Source organism: Hippocampus guttulatus, chromosome 19 (genome assembly GCF_054856545.1).
Source record: "Hippocampus guttulatus isolate MCC_2025c chromosome 19, RoL_Hgut_1.0, whole genome shotgun sequence".
Lineage (NCBI taxonomy): Eukaryota > Metazoa > Chordata > Actinopteri > Syngnathiformes > Syngnathidae > Hippocampus > Hippocampus guttulatus.
Genome location: NC_141279.1, coordinates 4,963,179 through 4,985,706, shown reverse-complemented (window position 1 = coordinate 4,985,706; position 22,528 = coordinate 4,963,179). Strand labels below are relative to the sequence as shown.

Sequence of the window (22,528 nt, the reverse complement as noted above, 5' to 3'; positions counted from 1 at the left end):
ATTCGGGCTCAGGACTATTGGCAGGAAGGCGACGAAAACTAAGAATTCGATATCGCTATGGACGACAAAGAGACATTTGCAGTCGTCTATTTGTCATTTTCCCCTAACAGATTATTCAGCTTCGCCGCCGCTCAGAGCAGTAAATTTGCTACGTGATCAAATGTCAGCTCAATGGCAACTACGCGCTAAACCGAATTCAATTTGAACGATTTGAATTGGAGCGGACCGGTTGCTGTGGTTTGAGCACACAATTACAATATATTGCGCCGATCAAATATTTCACAAGATAGCTGCTGGAGTTTGTTTTCGATGCCGCTCCATGTGCATGTAAATTGACTTTCCCCTTTGAGGGACAATAACATTATCTTCCTCCTCCTGTAATATTAAAACACTTCAGAGGTTAAACTAAGCGTAGCGTCGCCAGAATAAGTTTTCACTTGCGGAGAATGTCATCATATTGACATAAAAACAAAGAAGGGAGGAGAAAAATCACATACGAGGCTGAAAACGTATTTGCAATACAGATGGCACACGGCGTTTAACTCATTCAGTACCAGCCAATTCTAGACCAAGTCTGAAAAGACGTTTAAAAACGTCTTTGGGAGTGAATGAGTTAAATATGCATGTCATTTCAAGTCAACAGCTTCCAACTTCTCACCTGCATGCATTCATTCTTGCCCATGACGCCAGCCAGCTGTAAATAGCATTTGACCTGCTGTCTGATCTTCTGGAAGCAGTCAACAATGGGCACCGTCGGGATAGTGTGGATACGACTGAGGATATCCAGCGCCACATTCACTAAACCCTGTGAGCCGGGAAAAAGATAACATTGAAGATAAAGACAAAGATGGGGCGGAAATTTTTTTTTGTGACAGCTCTGAAGGCGGTACCGAACTCAGAGTACATTTATGACTCACCTGTTTGCGCCCAATCTTGCCGTACTGAATGATAGCAGATGCTGAGGCGTGAACTCCCAACATGGCGTTGTTGTTGTTCGGATCATGCTGTGTATTCGTCTCATATGCTGTCACGATGGCTACGGACAGAGGTAGAAAACACTCATATAAATGGTGTCTGTATTTATTACACAGCTGCACATCGCTGAAGAGGAGCGTGATGCACTGGGGACATGAAAATATCGCACGGCAAATGGGGCATGGCAATGGATTTCATCAAGAAAATTCAATCTCACTCCCGCACAAGTTTCCAGGCTGCCGTGTATAAATGAAGTGGATTTTATTGGCGGTATGGAACCAGATCTATTTTGGAAATAGAGTTGATGCGAGTGGACATAAAACCCATGCGCATGCCACAGTAGAGGGGTTAAGAACTGGCGGTACCTACAGAAATTATGCAGTGTCGTTCGACACAACAGGAAAAAAACGACCGTGGACACCGTTGAGAGTCATACCTTGGTAGTGATGCTGGCGCCACATGAAAATGCTGCTCCAGTGGGACAGGTCATCGGAAACAATGGGAAGTCGGTTCCTCCACGTTTTCACCACCGTCTTCATGTCATGGAGGCTGGTGTTGCGGCCCAGGTTTGTCGGCTGCAGCCCCGCGTTGATTTGGGCCGCTTCTTGCAACTCGATGATCTGCTGTGCCGCCTGCGGTAGGGGGTAAAAACGGGAGTTAAAAGTCTCATTGCAAAGCTTTGTCTTAAGTGAGCGTGGCCATTTTTGATATATATATATATATATATATATATATATCCATCCATCCATTTTCCGAACCGCTTGATCCTCAGTAGGGTCGCGGGGGGTGCTGGAGCCCATCCCAGCTGTCTTCGGGCAGTGGGCGGGGGACACCCTGAATCGGTTGCCAGCCAATCGCAGGGCACACAGAGACGAACAACCATCCACACTCACATTCACACCTAGGGACAATTTAGAGTGTTCAATCAGCCTGCCATGCATGTTTTTGGAATGTGGGAGGAAACCGGAGCACCCGGAGAAAACCCACGCAGACCCGGGGAGAACATGCAAACTCCACACAGGGAGGCTGGAGCTGGAATTGAACCCGGTACCTCTGCACTGTGAAGTCGACGTGCTAACCACTGGACTACCGGGCCGCCTTTTATATATATATATATATATATAAACATACAACTGTGCCAAGGTTGCAATATAATTAAGAACTTCTGTCATTAAAAAAAACAAAACGGCCAGTCAGAACTTTGACGTAAAGAGTTGCTCTCTTTTCTGCCTTTGAGAAGGCTAGATATAGAACTGAAAGATGCTGAGGGTGATGCCAGCATGACAAAAGGCGAGACTTGATGAGTGTGGAGCTGAAAGTAAGAGGTGGAAAGATAGTGTTGGGGACTTGATGATGAAACAGGCAAGCACAAAAGATTGTGATCGTGATGGGAAGGTGAAGTGAGAATGGAACCCCCCCCCCCACACAAAAACCATTGTGAGTGAAAAAAAATGTTGTTTTGTAAAGAAAAAACTGTAAAGTTTTCCTTCTTGGGTTAATTAACTAGGGAAAAAAAATTCTTGACAATATTGTGAAATTTGCAATCAATTCCTCGCCAGTCTTGTACTGAATAGGATAAACAACTTCCAGGAGCTTGGAGACGATTAACTCATTCAGTACCAGCCAATTCTGGACAAAGTCTGAAAAGACGTTTAAAAACGTCTTTGGGGGTGAATGAGTTAATATCCAATCAATGCCACACAATGGTCTGTCGATCTGGAATTTTTGTGATCCAAATGAGCAGTTAAAGGACAAATGCTGGACACGTCATTCATTAGGGCTCATAATTTTATTTCAACGCTACACCTCCGTTCACGTGGTGCGATGACGGGCCCGCCCAAGAAGCATGTTTATGTAATTTATCATGAAGCCCTAAACACAACACGTGTCAAAATGATGGCAGTGAAGATGGGGTTATGCAACACAGCCGTGGGTAAGCGCAAACAAACATGGGCTCCAGTTGAGGATTACAATTTGGCATGCTCTTCTAGAAAAAGAATATTAAAAGAATGAATACGTTAATGGCAGTTAAAGTCAAACTAATAAGCAAAATTTGGCATCGCATTCTGTGAAAAGAAGCCTCATTGATTGGCCCAAGGCTACTCTGCGAACATATAATCAATCACTCCATTACGACGACTCATCAATCAATATTAGAGGCTCTCCCGATCAATGGAGTGGGTGATCATCCATTGATTGTCAGACGCCACTTGGGAGGCAGAATTTGATGATAATTTGCCTTTGGAGCCTTTCTGTACTTGCCGAGTCTGGCTTTGGCATTCCCCCGAGAAGCTCGCGGAGTTGTGCAAGTGGGGCGAAAAGTTTGGAATGGAGATTGACAGCTGGCTGCGAGGCTGCCTGGAGAGGAATTAAATAGCTTGTTTTCCCTTAGCGAGAACAGTAACTGGATTGCACTCACGCGAGAACACGCGTGCACATTGCGCACACTCGCACGTGCGCAAAGAACAATGGCGCAAGTCGTCACCCGAGTTGCATTCCAATTTGGTCGGGACAGATGCGGCAAAAGAGGAAATGGGCTGAAGACGATCTTGCACACTTTTTTTTTTAAACCAGACAACCAAAATAAACTCAGCGACATATTTTTTTTTCTTCACAACTATCATTTAATATCAGCTGATGGCCCATTTCTGACCTTCATTGGGACCACGCTATTCATCATGTAAATGTAATTTTGCCTAAGGTATTTAATCAAACGCTATCTTATGGCAGGGAAGTAATTACCGCTAAACTAACTCTTCTCCCCTCCTTTTCCCTTCTCGCAGTGTTTCAGGCCCATCGTCCTTAAACCCCATCGCCCTGTTTTCTCTTCTTCACCCATCCTCCCCTTTTTCATCTTTTCTCCTGTCTATTTTAATCTCTTGTGGAGGAACTAAAGAGGCTTAGAGGGCCCCCTCACCACCCGCCGCCATCCCGCCCCATCATCTATTCATCTAACTCAATTTTACAAAATGGAAGGAGGAGAGGAGATAGAGGCCGTTATCAGCATTACTTAACAACGCGCTGTCTCAAGGCGACTGATGGTCTCTCGACATGCATCGTTCAGTGCTCGGCACGGTAAACTGATTCTTGCTGGCTTTCGCGCGTCAGTCTGTTAGATTGATGAAAACACACACAAACGGCGCGGTTATGAATATGTACCTGGAGCAGTGGCGTGTGCACGTGCGAAACGATATGAGGCAAACGTCTCCACTCCCGGATGGCGAGGCTGGACGCCATCTCCACCAGTCTCTCGATGAAGTTGAGCTGCTGCTCCTCCGGGTGGCAGATGGCCAGGTAACCACGGTGCATGTTCACCTTCCAGGCCATTTCCTTGGGGCAACTCAACTCCACCTAGAAATCAATCAGGAAAGGGTATTTTAGTGCACGATGCAATTTAAGGCCTTCCATTTGTCTTCACTTGACTTCGATTGATTGCAAAGACATTTTTGTGGCGATTCATGCTTTTGTTGCCCACTTTTCTTTTTTTTTTTAAAGCGGGTGAATTCTTCGGGTCTATTGGTAGGCAAAACTGCAGTCTAAATTTAAAAGTAAAAATGGAAAAGGGGCAATTCAGTCACCATTTTGTACTAAACCATAACATGGCTCCCAATTCATATTGTACGATGATGGTGCCTCGGGACTTTTGTACTTTATAACTAATCAACCTGGGTTTGAAATTGCTGAGTTGATCGGTACAAAACAAATAGCAACCCCCAGGGAGCCTTCAAAGTCAAACCTGTGTTTCACATTTGGAAGAGAAAACAAATGAAGACTATGAGGATAACGGCCGCGGTTGAAAAGGGCAAGGGGGAGTGAGGAAGCACGGGTGTGTATTTGCATTAGCTCTTGAGAAAATTACTGTGATTGGTCAGAGCAGTTATCAGGGGTGACGCTTGATGAATGTCCCGGAGACAGGGACGGCCTTATCAAGAGCCGGCTTTAATTGAAAGCCGGGCCATTTGGATTCCGCTTCTGAGCTCGCGAGCAAAGCCTCGCTTCCTCTCCACCATCGTAAAACAAATCAGCCCGCAGCAGATGCCGGGGTAATTATTCACACACCGAGATGTCGTAAATATTAGAGGCTAACAGAGCGAGGAAGAGGTAGGCTAGGGAGGGACGCAGTGGGCGAAGAGTAGGTAAACAGATGAGCAAGTAACTAAGTCAAAGTTACAATCGGTAACGGAGCAAGGAAGGAATCGCGCAAGTACAAGGTGATGGAGTGGAATTGGTGTAGCCATCCAGACAATTTAATTAGGTGTCACCTTAGGACACGGCGACTCAATGGATTGGTTCCAAGTCTCCTTGAAAGAGCAAAGTAGGATTATTTGTTATGTGTCCGCCACGATTCCGCACGTTACCATCCGTCTATGCTTCCTCTTAGCAAACATGCGGCCAATAAATTAAGAAGCCGCAAAGCTGCACTTCCACAAGCTTTACGGCCGGCTCTCTTATACACCCTAGAGGTCGCGCAGCGACCGGACGGTCTAATATCAAGTTACTCCCTCACATTGACATACGGTCTTGGCGGGATATCAAACATTGCACTCAATTCCGGGAATAAAATGAAGTGGAATTGAGTCTCTGGGTTCACAGGGTTAAAAAGCTGAAGGTTCCGCACCACCTGTGATGTTCTTGGTGGGGATTTTTGATTAGGCTTGCCTATCCCTGCCATTTTCCGTCAGGCTTTCTAAGGTTAGCGCACAGTTTCAGAGCGGGCGCATGGGGTGTGTGTGTGTGTGTGTGTGTGTGCGGATGTGAAGGTGTGCAGACTCAAGTGAGCTAATTTGACATAACTGTGTACTCCTCACCTGCACCAGAGCCTCCTTCATGGCAGCCCAATTAGAAACCCTCCAAGCACATTCCAGCACTAAATAAGGGTTGGAATGGGCTTTAGATTGGCCGTATTCCGTCAAGGGCTCCCACTGGTTCAATTCCTTAGAACAGCTGGACACGTAGCAAAAAAAAAAAATAATAATGTTGACTCCAAACAGTTGGTGCCTCACAATCCAAATAAAATGTTAAATACGAAAAAAAGTCGAGGAGAATCAATCATTCGGTTCAATGTGGGGGGGAACTAGACTGTCTCCAGCTATTTTCATGATGCCGTTTCATTGAAACAGGTCATAAAATTGGACATTTCCCCACCGTCAGTATACATGCCGCACCTCTGGAAATTCTACGAAAATAAAAAGTTTTTTCATGAGTGACTACCCTAAAAACAATAATCGGACATGCTAATACTTGAATGGGACAGAGAATATCTCCTTCTGCACTATCTTGACTGCACTTTGGGGAAAGAACATCACATGATTGGAAATAAATGAGTTACCGTATCCAGTGGTCTTCCCAAAGCTGGTACTCGGGGAATATGGCCGGGGACACATTACTCCTCTCGTGCTCTTTTCGAGCCTTCTCCATCGCTTTCTCATAGCTTTCCTGGGCCTACGGACAGACTGGTGTTTAATTGGCAAGAAGGGCCTTTCATGTGATTTAATCAGGAAGTTGGACAAAAAAAAAATAATAATAATGACAACACCCTCCCTTCATCTCACCTGTTCAAAGAAGCCGTGCTGCTCGTAGGCGATTGCCGTGGCAGTTTCGGGGAACTTGCATCGCTTCTGCCACAAGCCCGCCCACATGTCCTCCTCTTGGAGCAGCGAGTACAGCTCTGCTAGGGAGTCCAAAATCTCCTTTGAAAAAATAAAATAAAAAATGCAGATATTTCAGAAGACGCTCAAATACTACGCTGCAAATGAGGATCAAAACATGTCACCTGTTGAGGTGGTGTGATACTCTCCTGCTCGTAGACCTCTGCACTTTGCTTGGGTTTCGAGTGGAGACTGAGGCCCTTTTCAAAGGCCTGCTGCTCCAGCATAAGAGTGGATCGTAGCCACAGGTTGTGCGTCTTGCCCAAGTATTTGAGCACGCAGGGACGCATGGGGATGGGGGGCACACACTGAGACATGGCTTCGACGAAGCAGTTCAAGGCGCTGGGCTGACAATCTCTCTGGGCTTGGTGGCTGCCACTGCACAGGAAAGGACTCATTTCTCCAGATAATGCCTGCGGAGGAAAGCGCGTTGACTTGAGGAGAGGTCTAAGACAGCATTCAGGAAAAGCATGACGGTGCACGTATAAAATGATTTGGTGGGTGCAAAATATGCAGGGGGGGGGGGGTGGATTGTCGTGATTTTTTTTCCTCGGCGCATTACAACGGGCATCAATTGCACGCAGATTTTTGGCTATTTGTTGGTTGAGCCAGTCCTAATCTGCAAAGGGCAGAGGTCGACTGTAAGTTAATAAACAGGTTGCTTAACTCATTCAGTACCAGCCAATTCTAGACCAAGTCTGAAAAGACGTTTAAAAACGTCTTTGGGAGTGAATGAGTTAAATAGGTAGGAAAGAGTTTTTTCTTTGAACTCGCTCATCAGTGATGGGCTCCAAAATTATGGTCATGGCAAGCCTATCCAATGCATCTGCAATGAAACTTTAAACATGAAAAATATCGGAATGCACTGATGTTTTTTTTCCCCCCATGCCGAGTCAAAATACGAACATTTGAGCACTCAACGATTCAGCGTACCGATACTTGATGAGGCCATTACATCTTCGTGATAAAAAAAAGTGTTTTACTTTAATCAAATGTTTTTCAAAACACACAAAACACTTCTTGTTAATTATTTGACTGATTGATTATTTGATATGCGCAAATGGGATTTCCAATTTTAAGCGAACAATCAAAACACCTTCAGCAAAGATGATGACTCACACACGCGCGCACACATCGCGCGCATGCTGGCACTCGCAAATAAATGATGCATCGCTGCCGAATATAATTTGCACCGCCTATTGATAGCATTGAATATTTAATGCCTTGACGGCCACATTAATTAAACTAGCAATCAGGAAGACCAATTGATCAGTAAATTCCTTCTTCAGAAATTGCGGCTATATGCAAAGATCAAGAGCTCTCGCTTCCCCCCCCCGTGAGACGTGATGGTGTCACGTGCTAAGAAGTCACCGCGGCCATCGGAATAAACACGCGTCGCCCGCCTGCGCCTTGGAAGTCTGTCACGAAAAGAAAATCATTACAATTCTAATGACTGCGTCTCTGAAACTGAGGCGCTCAATCACTTCAAATCAAGGCCTTTCAACCCCTCTCAAAATACTCCATATTCATTTGGTTATTAGTTCAGCTCATTTGAGCTTTCCTTCCTCAGCTGCTCATTTCCATATTTCGCAGAAATGAATCCAGCCTCATTAAGCACAATCATGTGTGTTGAGATGGCAAAGATGAAGGTCATATTTGCGTGACCATGTCAAGTGTTTTGCATGTGGCGTGAATGTCCTCTGCGGTTGTGGTCCTTCCAGACAGTTTGCGTTTCATCAATATGCATGTCTTCCACGTCCCGCACATGCCGGTTCTGACCTCACGGGAATATACTCACATGCTGCTGCCTGTCAGAGAGAATCTTCCAAAGACGAGGAAAGAGCTGCACCCAGGATCTCTCCGCCAGAGGGGTGGCGATGTGACACAGCTGGACAAGAGCATTCAGCAGCGCCCCGGTCTAGCAAAGGCCAGGGTTCAAATGGCAGGATATAAATATTTGTCTTAGATCAAAAGCATAATTGCTTCCCAATTCCACCAGGTGGTTGCATTTCAATTGCTTGGTGGGGCGATTCCGGGAGGTCGTTACCTTGACCTCTCGCAGAGAGTCGAGGAACTTATCGTGGCGATTCGTAAGCATGTGCAGTTGGTTGCCCGCATCTCTCTCAGCCTGGTCCTTTGTCTTCGGAAGAGCGGTTTGGTCACCTGGGGCTAATTCTATGTCGATCTCGACATCCTACCGGAGAGGAAAAGGAAATGCCATTCACTTCACACTCAAGCGTGAGAGAGAAGGTGTGACGTGAATGTGTGAAGGACAACGATGAGAGTATGTTGCACACGGCTAATGGGATAATGTGCTAATAGGTGTGAGACAGTGTCATAACGTGGTTGTGTGCTCGCACCCTACCTCCTCCTTGGTCTCGCTCGTCTCCCTCTCGCGCGGTTCCTGCTTGACATGCGTCGCCATGGCGAACGCGGCACGATCGTGGCTGTCAGCCAGGTTGATGACGTTTGTGATAGACGGAAGCATCGATCCCTGGCAGCTGGTGCCGATGATGGTGTTGCGTTCACACACCGCCAGAAGCAGCTAATAAGCAAATACAAAGCCGTAGGCGTTAAGATCGGCGTGAGGATTTGGCAGAAACCTTGCGAGCTGACACACAGGAAAAAAAAAAAAAAAGTCAAAAATATGTTGTGATGCGAGTCCATAACACTTTGTAATTGTTGGCTCAGCATACTGCCAAAAATAGAGCGTACCTCGATACACTGCTTGATCCAGAAATGGTTCCCCATGGCCTCCCAGTTCTGAGAACAACAGATGTAGAGGAGCCTCTCATAGACTCGCCGTTTCATGGAGGCATCAAAAACCTCAAAGAACTTTGCTCGGATCAGCGGCTGAGTGCAGCGAAGTCCGGAGAGAAAAGCTGGCTCCAACTTTGACGTGATGTCACTCCCTGACAGAGTTTCGTCCCTGGATGAGAGGAACCAAATGTTTACTGAAGAGCTTGTGAGTTGGCAAAACATCCAACGATCCATTTTTTTGTGACTGGCTCCAATGCAATTTGGGAGCTTCTGAATAAACTGAACAAATGCTTCAGATCATTCACAACCGCCAAATTTTCTTTTTTTTTTTTTGCAATACTATTTCTTTCATTTCAACAATGTTTACAAGAGCGGAAATATTCTGCACTCTCTGTCATCTTTCATTTTGCCTGTGCCTCCTCCTCATGGTGCCATTTGCACCTGACCTCCTGATGCTGCATTGAAAGAGTGGGTCAGCTTGAAAATCACACCGCATTTTGCCCTATTCTATTCCGTGAAAGCTAAAAATGGTTGGTCAATAATTTGGTTGAGACTAAGTCTAACTTAAAAAAAAAAAAAGTCAAAATTCAGACATAATTTTGCTGCACTGACAGGCTCTCTTAGGTATGATTCACAATACAGTGAGAGTGAGAGAGAGAGAAAAGAATGTGAGATTTAAAGGAACAAAAAAAAAAAAAAAGACAAGGCTACAACAGCTGGACAACGCCGCTATTGGCACCACTGGCTTGATCATACATTGTTCTGGGACGGCTGCTTCATTATTCCAATATCATTACTCGCTGTCAATCAGGGATTTACTACTCATTTTAAATCTCCCGACACGAAGAGCAGATGGCACGGAGGGATACGGGATGCATTTGCCTGATTAAAAGCGCTAACGCGCGTAAGTCACGGCCAAAAGGGAATCAGGGTTTGATGAATTGCCGTCGACAGGATAGTCTCGACCTCCGAACTTCCCAACTGCTCGCTGGCTTGCCGTAAGACGGCGGGGGGCTGTGACGGTGACACTGCGTCAAAGACACTGGGAAATATCTTTTTCATAACTTGCCAGTTACATCATCTCCTAGATGCACTTCCACGGACATCTGCCTCAATGATTCGTACTTTAATTAGTTCATCCAACGGTATGGTTACTCGTGCGTTTATTTTAAGTCCCACCCCGCCTTCTCTGAACATTCGCTTGTCAAATCCGGTGTCATTTTCGTCATTTCATCATCCCTGATGTTGAGACGGACGCAAGGGCACATGAGCGGCTGCGGCGCGGCCACTTGGCTATATGATGAGTAGCAGCAATTACCTGTAGACGTAATTAACGAGGTCCAGGAACTGGGCGTTTAACTCGAGTTCATCGGGGAAACGCTTCTCGATGTAGGTCATCATCTTTACCAACAGGATGGACTTCTCACGAATATTGGGCATCTAGGAGGAGGACGAAGAGGGTGGCTTCGTCGTCTCCATGCTTTTTGGCTCTGTTATTTGTACATACGGACGGAATTGCCTCATCTTAACTCACCTGATTGGCGGCCATGGGAGAATTATTTTTCACCCACTCTTCCACGATCTTTACGACAGCGCGGAGGATTTTGGGGTCGGGCGACTTCTCGATCAGTGAGGTCAGAATAACCTGAATGAAGTTCTTCCTCATCTCCATGCTCATGACGGAGAGTCGCGTCTTCACCAGGTCGAGGCTCAGCATGACCAGCTCGCTCGTCACTGTGACAACACGAGCGTTTAGCGTTCCCCGAGACAAGTCTTGAGAGGATATCGCCACACCGATGAAGCTTGTTGAGGCTTGCATCGCCGATTCCTGCGCAATTGTTTACCGGTGCTGGTCTCCGTGACTGTTGGGTTGGCCTGCTGGGGGCTCAGGTGTTCGCGCACCATCTTCTGCAGCGAGCGCATAAACACCGAGATGAGGCGATCGATGTAACTCGCGTTGTAACTGCAGGCTGATTTGAGAATCATCAGTGTGCCTGCAAGACAAGCGACGAAACCGAGCAGGGTGAATTACAATACAGACAAAAGACACACGAGCACATGTTCATTATTGGTCTCGGCCTGCTTTTTTTTTTTTTTTAATGGCAACATAACGGCTCCATAGTGTCACAGAGGAAGGGACATGAAGAGACCAAAGGCTTTTTATTGACCACAACCGCCTGTTTGGGGAAACGTGACACGTAGCTCACTTTTTACCCTCTGCATTCAGAAAGCTAGCACAAATAAAATGAGAATGTGAAGTGCTATTGATTCAATATGCTGGGATTTTCACTTCTGGGTGGTGAAAAACAATGTTCACGCAGGGAGGGATGACAGTGCAGTTATATTTCAGGGAACAACCTTTCCCAAATGGGGGGGGATTAAATCTCTGTGTATATATCCACAAGAAATGTCAGGGAGAGTCTGTCTTACCGAAGAGCTGTGTAGGGTTAGTGTTACTCGTGGCTTTTTCATAGTTGGTAAGTCCCTCGTAGATGACCTTGCCTACGGCTGCATACAAACACTCCAGCTCCTCATACTTGGACGCCACGTTGGATGTGCCTGGAATGGGATGAGGCGCGACGTTTCACTCTCGACGTTCAAGCTGAAGCCGCGCGTTTGCTCAGAGAGAGAATTTAGAACCGCGCGTGTTGGTGGGCTCACTGGGTTCGGTGGGAAAGATGCTCATAAGGCGCGAGAGGAGAGAGTGAACAGCACGCAGCACTTTGGTGTTGCCGCATGTCATACAGGCGGCAATGCCTCTCTGGAGGGGCTTGAAGTGGGCCAGGATAGCGGGTGATTGCAGCACACTCAGCAAGAAACAGAGAATCTCCAATCCGGTGCAGATGTTGGAGATGTTCGCCTGAGCTGGCTGCTCCTGAAAGAACGGAGTGAATGTTCAGAAGTCCAACAAATGGACTAAAATAAAGAGACAGCACTTTTTTATTTTTTAAGTTTGGTGTAGAGGACATTCACTTTTATTACAGACTATTATTCCCACTCGGAGGGCAGGTGTCCCAGTACTTTTGTCCATCAGTATCACTAATTATCCCCTTAAATGCAAACTCGAGACAACTCCAAAATCAATGCCGTGCGCGCAGAGGTATCAACTCAGGGAAAAGAAACAAGCCGCTGTGATTTGCAGTAAACCAAAGATCAATGGCACATAGACGGGCCTAATTTGGTCTAAATTGTAATCAAGATGTACAAAGATGACAAGGCCAAGAGGATAATCGGAGACAGATCCATGGCACTAATCTGGACTAATGAACAAGGTGACCCCCGGTGATAAGGCTTCGGGTAGATATCAGGAGCGGTATTGATTTTTTTGCACCGTATGACTACAAACAAGTGTATCTTTCGACATGCGCGCAGGGAATACGCACGCTCGGAATCGTGTACGTGGCTCTTCTCGGCGCTCTCTCACATTACCTTCTTCCCGTTCCACCATCACGGACATGACAATACAATGAGATAAGGAAGCTAATCTGATGGAGAGGCATTGCTCATTAACCTGACGGACATGTCGAGCACACGCCCCCAAGAGACGAAAATCTGTGTATTGTCTGAATAAGACCTACATAGACCTTTATTTTTCACACCATTCGCATGTAATCTGGACCGGGTGCTAGGCAGGTATGGAACATGCACAGGTGGAGAGAGAGAGCGCGGGCGCAACTGATGCGATGATCCCCGCAGGAGCACAAAGAAAATATCGGATAATGCTGCGGTACGGTGATAACCTTGTCTTGTCTGCCGCTGCGAATCAGACCAGCGAGATGAGCACAGACAGAGGCGAGCGACAGATAAGGGAGACAAAGTGAAAACAGAGGCTGAGGTGATGACGGGAGAAGCTCGTGACGAGGGACCCGAGAAGAAAAAGGGTGAGGGAAGATGCAGGGGCGGCACAGGCCAGCGATATAGCCGGCAAGGACGGAGAGCTGAAGATGAAGAGAGCGGGGAGTTGAAAAACAAGTCACAGGGCAACCCGGACTGACTTGCGTTATCTCACCGCTGGTATTATTTTGTCATTATGGCAGTAGGCGCCTCACTTCATGTAAAACTGATAACGAAGCACTCGGGCATTTGCGTAAGCACCGAGACAGTTGTGACGAGGAAACTTTTGCAGTCCTTCGGGAAGAAGCAACCTGCTGCAGCGGGGAAGACGATCACTTGAGCGCAATGTTTTTAATCAGATACTCACACTTATACGGAGTTTCAACTTTTTCCGCTCAAGTCGTATTAGGAATTGGACTCTTAATAAAATATGAATACAATTAGGAATATAATTTACGATAGTTAAGATAATGCTAAAGGACACAAAGTTCATTCGTTTTCTACAACAATGACAATTGTGAGTCTAAATGATTTCATGCTTGACAACTGGCAACCGAATTTAAATTACAATTTTTGGGCCTTGGCCCCAAGACTCCAACCGTGCCAGTGTTGCAAATCTTTTCGCAAGAATAGTGTGGTCTAAAGCCACGTTTCCACCAAGCAACACTTCGCAGTATGGGACAGTCAAAGTCATGGAAGCTAACAGTCACGCTCGAAACGGTTCCTAACTGGCTGACAATCCAATCGAGTAATTGGCAAGATACAGCAGATGCCTTCTCACCACAGTCATGAGCAGCCTGTCAAACCACTGCAGCTTGAGCTCGGCGCGAGGCCACATGTCAGGTCTGAGGGCTGTCTTCATCAGACTAACGCAGCGGCGAGAGAGCAGCTCCCCGGGGGACCCGGCCACGTTCGTGCTGTCATTTACCTACGCGGGAGGAGAAGAGGGTGTAAGAAGAGTTAGGACACTTTATCATCATCATTGACAAAGAGTAGCCATTTTCCGACATCGCTGCGGCGACCCGGGGAGGAGAGAAATCACACGGGTCAAGGAGAGACTCGAGAAGGAAGAACGCCGCTATTAGGCAGCATTTCATTCATGTGACAAGGAGTATGACAGGGGTATCGTCGCCACCCGGCAATGGAAAGCGATCATTCAAGCATGCCGGTTCAAGGCCGACTGTTGACAATGAAAAACCCCACCAGCTCTCGAGTCTCGTGTACTCGTGCTCGATCGTTATCCCTGACATCCCCCCCCCCCCCCTGATGGGTTTGATTTAGGTTCACCATGCTGTGATTAAACAAAGGGAAAAAATGAATTTAGTACAGTGCGTTGGTTAGAAACCGGGAGAGAAAATACAAGCATCTCTATTATCACTCTATGTGTTGGAGGTGTTACCTGGCATGCAATCCGGATGAGGAAATTGACGACAGTATCTGTATGTTGTTTGTCAACAGGCTTGCCGAGCATCGTTTCGGTGCCGGGCATGGACTGACTGCGACCAAACACCTAAAAACAAACAACAATCATAACAGTTGTGTTTTCGCACAGGATGACTGAACAGGGAGAGAAATAAGAGACGTTGAAAATGATGTTGTTTACGTGAAAGAAATTGCCCTCGGTGCATCTCACGACAGTTTTGACAATTTAGAATGATAACAATAGCTGCGATTGAGACTGCAAAAATCAAAAGGAGAGAAAACAAACGCTGTCACCTCCTGGCAAGTTTTGTCTTGTCGAGATGCCGTTTGATCAAACTGTTCCGCAATCATTTTTCTAAACAATACAGCTCAAGGGCAACCCGTTGCACAGTTTGAAATGATTGCTAATTTTGGAAGTGGCAACAACAAGTAATAGAATGTAAATTAGCTCACAGTAGAGGCCGTTCCTGATGCTATACGGAATCTTTTCGCATCCTGTCCGGGAGTGCCGCCATCTGCAGAGAGTCCTCCTTTCACAGCACCGCTCGTCCCTTCACCACTGGACCCACCTTCTGCGTCGGAATCGGGCTGGCAGGACCCGAACAAGAAGGATAGATACGTAATTCTGGGACTCACGCTGTACACGTTTTTCCAGCTGTGCATGCACACACCAATTGGTCTTTAATCCTTTGCAACTCCCACTTGATGACCACCTCAGCCAGGTCAACAGCCAGTTTCCGATGCTCGATGGTCACGGTGGGGGTGAAGCCCAGACGCTGCATTGCGCTGATCATGTGCTGCACCAGGTGGTGGCGCACAGGGTAGTATACCTGTGCAGGCAAAAAGGTTGGAAAATTTCGGTCGCATTGGAAAGCTATTGTAAAAAAAGTGAATAAAAAAAGGAATTTCCAAAATTAAGATTGGAAAATATATTTTGCAGATTCCTGTCTTAAAAAAAAAAACAGTTTTCATGCCTATAAATACAGCCATCAATATGTGTTCCGATACCAGCAACCGATACTTAGGGCAGACAAAATCTGACAGAGTAAATCCTCCTCAGCAGTTGTTGGTGAAATTTATGGCATCTTAACACATTGGCAAATCATTATCTGCTTCAGAAAGAAAGCTATTTTTTTGTCATTGTGTTCAATGAAATTTCATATATCAAAGTACGAGAGGCATCGGCGCTCGTTACCGGTGAGTACACTGGAGTGAATACACAAAAGTTGTTAGTTTCAAAATGTTCCTCCATGTATAAATCAGTTTTTTTTAGAAGTCTTGAGTAAACCAAAATATTTTCTCGTATATGCTGGAGGGGAAAACTAGAAGTATAACCCACACCGAGCTATATACGGGTTGCACAACCATTGCGCCAACGCGCCAGAAGTCACATCCCACTTAGTTTCAAGGATGTGACACCGAACACTAAAGCATCACGCTGGAGGTTCACTTCGCTTCCTCAGAAGGCAAACTGGGGACTCTCAAGCATGCAGACAAAAGAGCGAGAGATGAGATGTCTATCAGGGGGCTGCTGCTCGCGACAAAGAATATTCAAGCTTCTCACTTTGAGGGTAATTATAGTCGATGGAGCAGGACTTCAACGCCTCTTAATGACAGAGAGGCTAAGCCCTGTCCATCACATGTGCACATACTCAAAAGTCTCTCATCTGCCTGTCATTATCCCCCCCCCCGCCCTCCACTCAGTGCAATTATGCTGATGTGATTACATTAGATTAGTCATCTGGCCCAATGAGAGCAACCTGTCAGGAAGATAGAGAAAATCGGGGAAAAATGTCGATTCTGTGCAGAGAGACACTCAGTCCCCATGAAGTGGCAAAGCCAGGAGCATCAAATGAGGAGGCATCAAGTGTCGATCAAGTTTTAAGAGCGGCGCTCGGGTCAATGATCCTTTTGGGCTGGTGTTATTTCACGGGTCACGCTTCTGAATGTATCTGCTTTAAGGCGATTACAGACAGAAGACAGTTGCCGCTAGGGAGCAGAGTCCCATTCGCGTGGCCACTGTCAATAACTTCCATCAATTTGGGGGGGGGGGGGGGGGGGTTAGAGTGGGGTTTTCAAAGTGTGATAATGATGTGATTTACATGCTGACAAACAACCGCCAAATCTCCCTTTATCAAGTGCTCGCATTAGAAATCGTACATGGAACCGGTAAATGTTCCATGTACGATTCCATGTAAGGTGATGAGATGACAGCTGCAAGTGCATGTGTTCCTTTCGCATCTACTCACCCGGAAGTGCTGCACAATCAGGTGCAGTATGTGGACCAGCTGCGGTACGGTGTGGCCTTCCTCCACGATGATTTTGCGCGTCCAGTGGGTGAGCATTTGGTGGCCGTCTTCCATGCGGGCTGGCACAGCTGGAGTGAGGATGGCCATTGCCTGGCGGACAATGGCACGGGCTTCCATGGTGTGGGCCTTCAAAAGGCTGTGGAAGACCTAAAGTAGCAACGCATTTTCATTCCGCTAACGTACGCTCAGCCTTCGTCTCTCTCACAACATCACGCTGCGTTGCAGTAATGCAAGGCTTCATTTCGCCTCCTCCTTACCTGGAGAACAATCTTCTTGTGGATGGCAAATTTTGCAATGATGTGGGCCAAAAGGAGGTGCCCGCTGTATTTACAGGCAGGGTCGACGCAGGCCTTCGGCAACAGGCATGGCCAGGCGAAAGTCATCAGGCGCCGCAGCTTGCTGTTGCGAGATTTGTTGTTGTCGTGAATGTGGTGGGGCGCATGCTCCACCAACAGGGTGGAGAACTGCAGCAAGCATATTCGCAGAGAGTCCAGCAGGTCAGCCTGCTTCTCTGGATCTAGAACCTGAGAGACACATGGAATTCAAACCCGTATGAAATCTTCCCTCCTTAATAAAACACCGGTTGCCCCTCTTCATCAGAATAAACGGAAATCAACCTTTTATCCAAATATTAATTTACTGTGATTGCATTTCGGCTCCAACACTCGTCGGTATCTGAGGCTGTCAGATGAGAGCGGCCCAAAGGGCTGTCAGGGGAAATTACTTTTAAATCTCCAAAGAAAAACCATGAGCAGGCCAAAATAAGGCCTGTTAGTCATCAATGGAATGTACCACTGCACACAAAAAAAATACTCTGACCTTTAACATGGTCACATTGTGACATTTACACCAGGAATTCGAGTTTGGGTATGATAAATGAAAGAGGACCAGTGGGATCACTGGGGGAAGCGAAGACAATCAAAGACAGGTGGAAGAGGCTGAAAAAGGGGAGACACATGAAATGCGGCGGAGATGTTCAAGGAAAAAGCAGAGTGACAGGAATATGGAATGGGTGGTGGATGCTGAGGCGGTATGGATGTGTGAAGAGACAGGTCATGGGGGTTGGGGGTGTGGAGATGTATCCAGTAATGAAATCAGAAGATACAAAGCTGTTAAATAATGAGCAAGTGGGAGAGCAAGTGTGCTGAGTACGGGAGTTTGGGCGGGGTGGTAGAAAAACTGTGGATGTGAAGAAAATCAATGCATGGGGTCATCTCCGTGCACACGTACCTTGGTGATGAAGACGCTGGTAATGCTTTCCGGATTGTCCCCTTCGGGATTGGGCGGACCGAGGAGCTGCTCTCCTTCGCCCTTCTCAAAGCTGTATAGGAAGGCTGGATTGAGGATGTGCTGCAGAACCTTTCGGTAAAGAAAACAAAAAAAAAAACAGAAAAATAAATTAGCCTCAAGGACCCAAAATCGGGTTTTCACAAATCACCGAGAAGGGAGGCAGAGCTAAATCACTGAGAATGAATTGGAGAAGAAAATGTGCACAATTTGAGCTCTCTAAGGCACTAATCTACTTTAAGTATCTGAGATGAAGGAACGTTACAGACTACGATCATTAATTAGCTGGGGAAATAAGGCGTATGGATAGATGTGTGAGGTGAGGCAATTGTGACCAGTAAAAGTAATAAAAGACACGACATTTAACTAATCTGGCGGCCAAGCCCTCCTTTTTCCTCTCGATGTTCCCTTGATTAAATACAGCAACAGCAATTACTGCTTCACAAAACTCGTGGTAAAAAGAAGGAACGTGTGAGACCTCCAATTTAATCTTGCCAGACCTCTTGAAAAGATCACTCTCTGGCTGCGAGGCATGAAAAACATCAAACTTGCCAAACAACAAAATTGTGGCGAAGCGCTGAAATCTGCAGGGATGGTTGCCAGAATAAGCCAACGGAGGAGGCACGGGCTTGATTAGCCTGCGAAACGCAGAAGATCGCGCTCACAATGAAGCTAATGACTGTCTTTATTTAAAGAAGCTGCTATCTGCTAATGAGACCTCCTATTCAATCCATCATCGGGGAGGAAGGGGGCGACGCTCGGTGAAGAACGATCGCGGCAGCATATGCTCCCCCCCCCCCCCCGGTCATTACTCGCACGCATTCGGCACGGCGTAAAAGCCAAAGCGTGACGGGTACAAATGCAGACGCACCACACGCGGCCCGGAACAAAGACCCCGAGAACATGCGCCACGTACCGGTCGGATCTGCAGCCTCATCTGTCCACATTGTTTTTTTTCTTTTTTTTTTTTGTGACATAATTTGATAAGGGCGGCCCAGTAGTCCAGTGGTTAGCACGTCGGCTTCACAGTGCAGAGGTACCGGGTTCGATTCCAGCTCCGGCCTCCCTGTGTGGAGTTTGCATGTTCTCCCCGGGCCTGCGTGGGTTTTCTCCGGGTGCTCCGGTTTCCTCCCACATTCCAAAAACACGCATGGCAGGTTGATTGGACGCTCTAAATTGTCCCGAGGTGTGAGTGTGGGCGTGGATGGTTGTTCGTCTCTGCGTGCCCTGCGATTGGCTGGCAACTGATTCAGGGTGTCCCCCGCCTACTGCCCGAAGACGGCTGGGATAGGCTCCAGCACCCCCCGCGACCCTAGTGAGGATCAAGCGGTTCGGAAAATGGATGGATAATTTGATAAAGTGATACTTCAGGCGACTCCACGCATATAAGCACACATATAGCTTGGCGCAATCAGTCCAGATCCACTTTTACCAATGCCATCTGAAAATAATATTTTACAGTGAACCCTGTTTTATAGCGACCGGTGGCGCCTTCCAGACTCACCTCCAATAACTGAAAATACCAGGCAGGGCTCCAAACGATGCAAACCTTTTTTTTTTTTACTCGGCGCACATCCAAGAATGAAAAACAAAATTGACAGTAAAGAGGAAGTGCAGCGAAGCAAGAGTAATTACAGCACAAAATGGCGAGACATAGTCAAACAACGCGTGCGCGGGATGTTCAGGAACAAAACCGCACCGCAGCGTACTGTTGAAACAATATGCTTCATCAAGCTCATGCTCGCTTTTGTTTGCATGTCTGCGTGAATTATAACCCCCCGAATTTGGGAGTTTAAAAACATGTCTTTATGGTCTGCGCGGCAAAAAACATATTAACCCTAAGTGGAGTCGCAAGAGCTCAGTCTGTGCATCGCACATGATTCATTGTCATCGTCTTTTTTTTCCTTCTGCGCGATTCCATTTTTCTTTTTCTTTTTTGTTTTGTTACCAAGTCAAATATTCATGATGCAGCACTAAAAACAACACACACACTCCGTCACGGCAATCATGAAAACGTCAAATGATGTCAGAACTGCTCCCGTTCTTTTGATCATTGACGAAAACCTGTGCAAAGTATTCAAAGTGCCGGGAGCCTTCTTTAGCCCTCAAACCCGATAACCAGGAGGATACTGAGGAGAACGACAGCGGATCTCCACTGGGAGGACCATTTACGAATTGCTAGGGTTGCAAAGTCAGTGACAAAACTCGAATCAGATAAACAATTTGAAATGAGCAGCGGCATGATCACCGGAAAGGGAGTTCGGGTGCAATTACCCATCTGTGGTATATGTACAGATCTATGTTTGCCAAACAGTCATTTGACTTTAGCGTGCCAGGTTAAAAGCCTTCCCCACTGACCTGACTTCAGAGCAAAGCAGTAGCTACTCTCTGCCAGAACCGCTGCTGGTTACGGCTGCTCACACTGTGTGTGCCCGATTAAAAAGCAGCCAGAATGATTCTAATGCTTGCAGCGGCCTAACAGGTAAAGAGTACACAGGCATTCATCTCTGGTGCCGCTCTGTGTCTGAAAGCAGAATTAAAAATACATGACCTTTGTGACTGCGTCAGAACACTTTTTGCGCGGGGGGGAAAAAAAAAAAAAGACAAACTAAGTCCCCGATGCTCACGCCATGTGCGTGGCTGGAACAAAGTGAGCTGAGGTGACAAACTCGCTGATAATTTATGAAGCATTGTTCACATGGATCAAGCCAAAGCCGACCAAATTATTAGTCAAATCGTTTTTTTTCCCCTCGAACAAAAGGCAATGCGCCACCTGTGTTTACAATCCATTATTAACGATGTTGAGAAAGGACGAAGCGAAAGCAAGTACAGTACAGAACTCAGCCCGACGGAAGTCAGGCATTTCAATCACTAAGGGTCATGTTTTTATCGGGAATTTTGTGAGGAAATTTTGTGATGAAAAGCATTAATGGGTCGATTTTTGCTGTTTAAGTGGTGTGCTGCTGCGTTAATGTTAAATATGGCACAGTGGAGTTGACAGCCACCATTTGCGTGTCAATTCTGATGGGCGGTTAACGCCTAAATGTCAGAAGCGCAGGGAAACGCTCAGCTCTCTGCGTGTTGACATTCATCAATGACTTGCAAAATCAGCATACCTTTGCTTTGAGCTCGTCGTTGAAGTGCGGGTCATTGAATTCGACAAAGCGGAAGAACAGGGCGCGCTTCTGGACGATGGAGTAGTTCCTGGGAATTTCCTCCTCCATGTACTCCTTCAGGAAGGTCATGTTGCACAAGAAGCGACCCGTGAAGGCCCGCAGCAACTGGAACAGCAACTCTATCTCGGAGTAGTTGCGCCTTTTGGATGGGAGACAAGGTCATGAAGTTCAGCGCACCGGTGTAGTTAAGTCCGCTTTGGCTAACAATGTGACTTGGGCACGACACGCTAACAATAGGAGGGGTGGGGAGCAAAGTATGGACCACACACAGCCTGTTCTTTTCTTTAATTCAGCGCACTGAGCATTTACATTACCCATAGTCCTGTATTTGTGGCATTCATTTCTCCTAAAACTGCTCAATTAATTCTTTATCTCATGATAGAACTTGTTCTTTTATTGTAAATCATACATTTAAAACACGAACATTTCGTCGCTGTCAGGCAGAAAATCAAAGCTAGCACCTCAAGCACTAAGGTTTGCCCACCTCTGTCATAACCGGGCAGTTGCAATGAAAAGTCAAAATACATACTTGCAGTAGCTCAGAAGACAGTAAGCGAGCAGCTTCGGCTCCTTCCAGTTGGTGGCGGCCATGTTGTCTTTACGATGTCTCTCTTGAAAAGCCTCGCTGACCCACACGCGCCTCAGCTGATTCACCAGCGAGTGCTGCCCTGCGAGCCAGCCTTCATCGTTCTTCACAATGATACTGATGATCTACGTAGACGCGGTGACGGAAAAAGGTGAAGCGTGCATTTCATTACTCTCGAGGCGGTCATAAAAATCACGTGTACCTTAATAGCTTGAAACTGGAGGTCCAATCTGGCTGTGGTCGTGGATGGAGATCCAGGGCGGACAGTGGCGGCCGTGCCAGCGGGAACCAGCAAGGTGACAAAGCGGTTGGGATTGGAGGCCAGGACGTCTCTTAGTGGCTTGGCATCTTTGTGTTTCAAAAAACTCTGCAGACGAACACAGAAACATTGTCCAACTAAAACAAAGGTACGTTTGTAGCCAAACATTGAAAGACTTGGAAAGAAAAAAAAAAAGTATGCATCGGTTGGTTTTCCGCTAAATGGAAGACTACGAATCGGGAAGCCCAATGCCTTCTTTCATTATGACCCAT

The 22,528-nt window shown here is 46.6% G+C and overlaps 1 protein-coding gene across 2 annotated transcripts in view; it reads right to left on the bottom strand.

Moving 5' to 3' along the window:
• Positions 1 to 22,528, bottom strand: part of trrap (transformation/transcription domain-associated protein) — a 53,707-nt gene that overhangs the window by 14,238 nt on the left and 16,941 nt on the right. For both annotated transcript variants that reach the window (XM_086138588.1, XM_086138589.1), the window contains 27 exons: positions 22,200 to 22,364; positions 21,941 to 22,122; positions 21,352 to 21,550; positions 18,179 to 18,307; positions 17,206 to 17,472; positions 16,889 to 17,095; positions 15,311 to 15,469; positions 15,093 to 15,227; positions 14,617 to 14,727; positions 13,999 to 14,145; positions 12,045 to 12,258; positions 11,814 to 11,942; positions 11,228 to 11,377; positions 10,918 to 11,117; positions 10,702 to 10,823; positions 9,339 to 9,552; positions 8,989 to 9,168; positions 8,671 to 8,817; positions 8,422 to 8,541; positions 6,749 to 7,036; positions 6,528 to 6,665; positions 6,305 to 6,417; positions 5,784 to 5,919; positions 4,135 to 4,326; positions 1,412 to 1,607; positions 918 to 1,036; positions 659 to 805 (listed from right to left, as the gene is read on the bottom strand). In XM_086138588.1, coding sequence (XP_085994714.1) covers positions 659 to 805; positions 918 to 1,036; positions 1,412 to 1,607; positions 4,135 to 4,326; positions 5,784 to 5,919; positions 6,305 to 6,417; positions 6,528 to 6,665; positions 6,749 to 7,036; positions 8,422 to 8,541; positions 8,671 to 8,817; positions 8,989 to 9,168; positions 9,339 to 9,552; positions 10,702 to 10,823; positions 10,918 to 11,117; positions 11,228 to 11,377; positions 11,814 to 11,942; positions 12,045 to 12,258; positions 13,999 to 14,145; positions 14,617 to 14,727; positions 15,093 to 15,227; positions 15,311 to 15,469; positions 16,889 to 17,095; positions 17,206 to 17,472; positions 18,179 to 18,307; positions 21,352 to 21,550; positions 21,941 to 22,122; positions 22,200 to 22,364 — 4,506 coding nt within the window. The remainder of the gene's footprint in view (positions 1 to 658; positions 806 to 917; positions 1,037 to 1,411; positions 1,608 to 4,134; positions 4,327 to 5,783; positions 5,920 to 6,304; positions 6,418 to 6,527; positions 6,666 to 6,748; positions 7,037 to 8,421; positions 8,542 to 8,670; positions 8,818 to 8,988; positions 9,169 to 9,338; positions 9,553 to 10,701; positions 10,824 to 10,917; positions 11,118 to 11,227; positions 11,378 to 11,813; positions 11,943 to 12,044; positions 12,259 to 13,998; positions 14,146 to 14,616; positions 14,728 to 15,092; positions 15,228 to 15,310; positions 15,470 to 16,888; positions 17,096 to 17,205; positions 17,473 to 18,178; positions 18,308 to 21,351; positions 21,551 to 21,940; positions 22,123 to 22,199; positions 22,365 to 22,528) is intronic.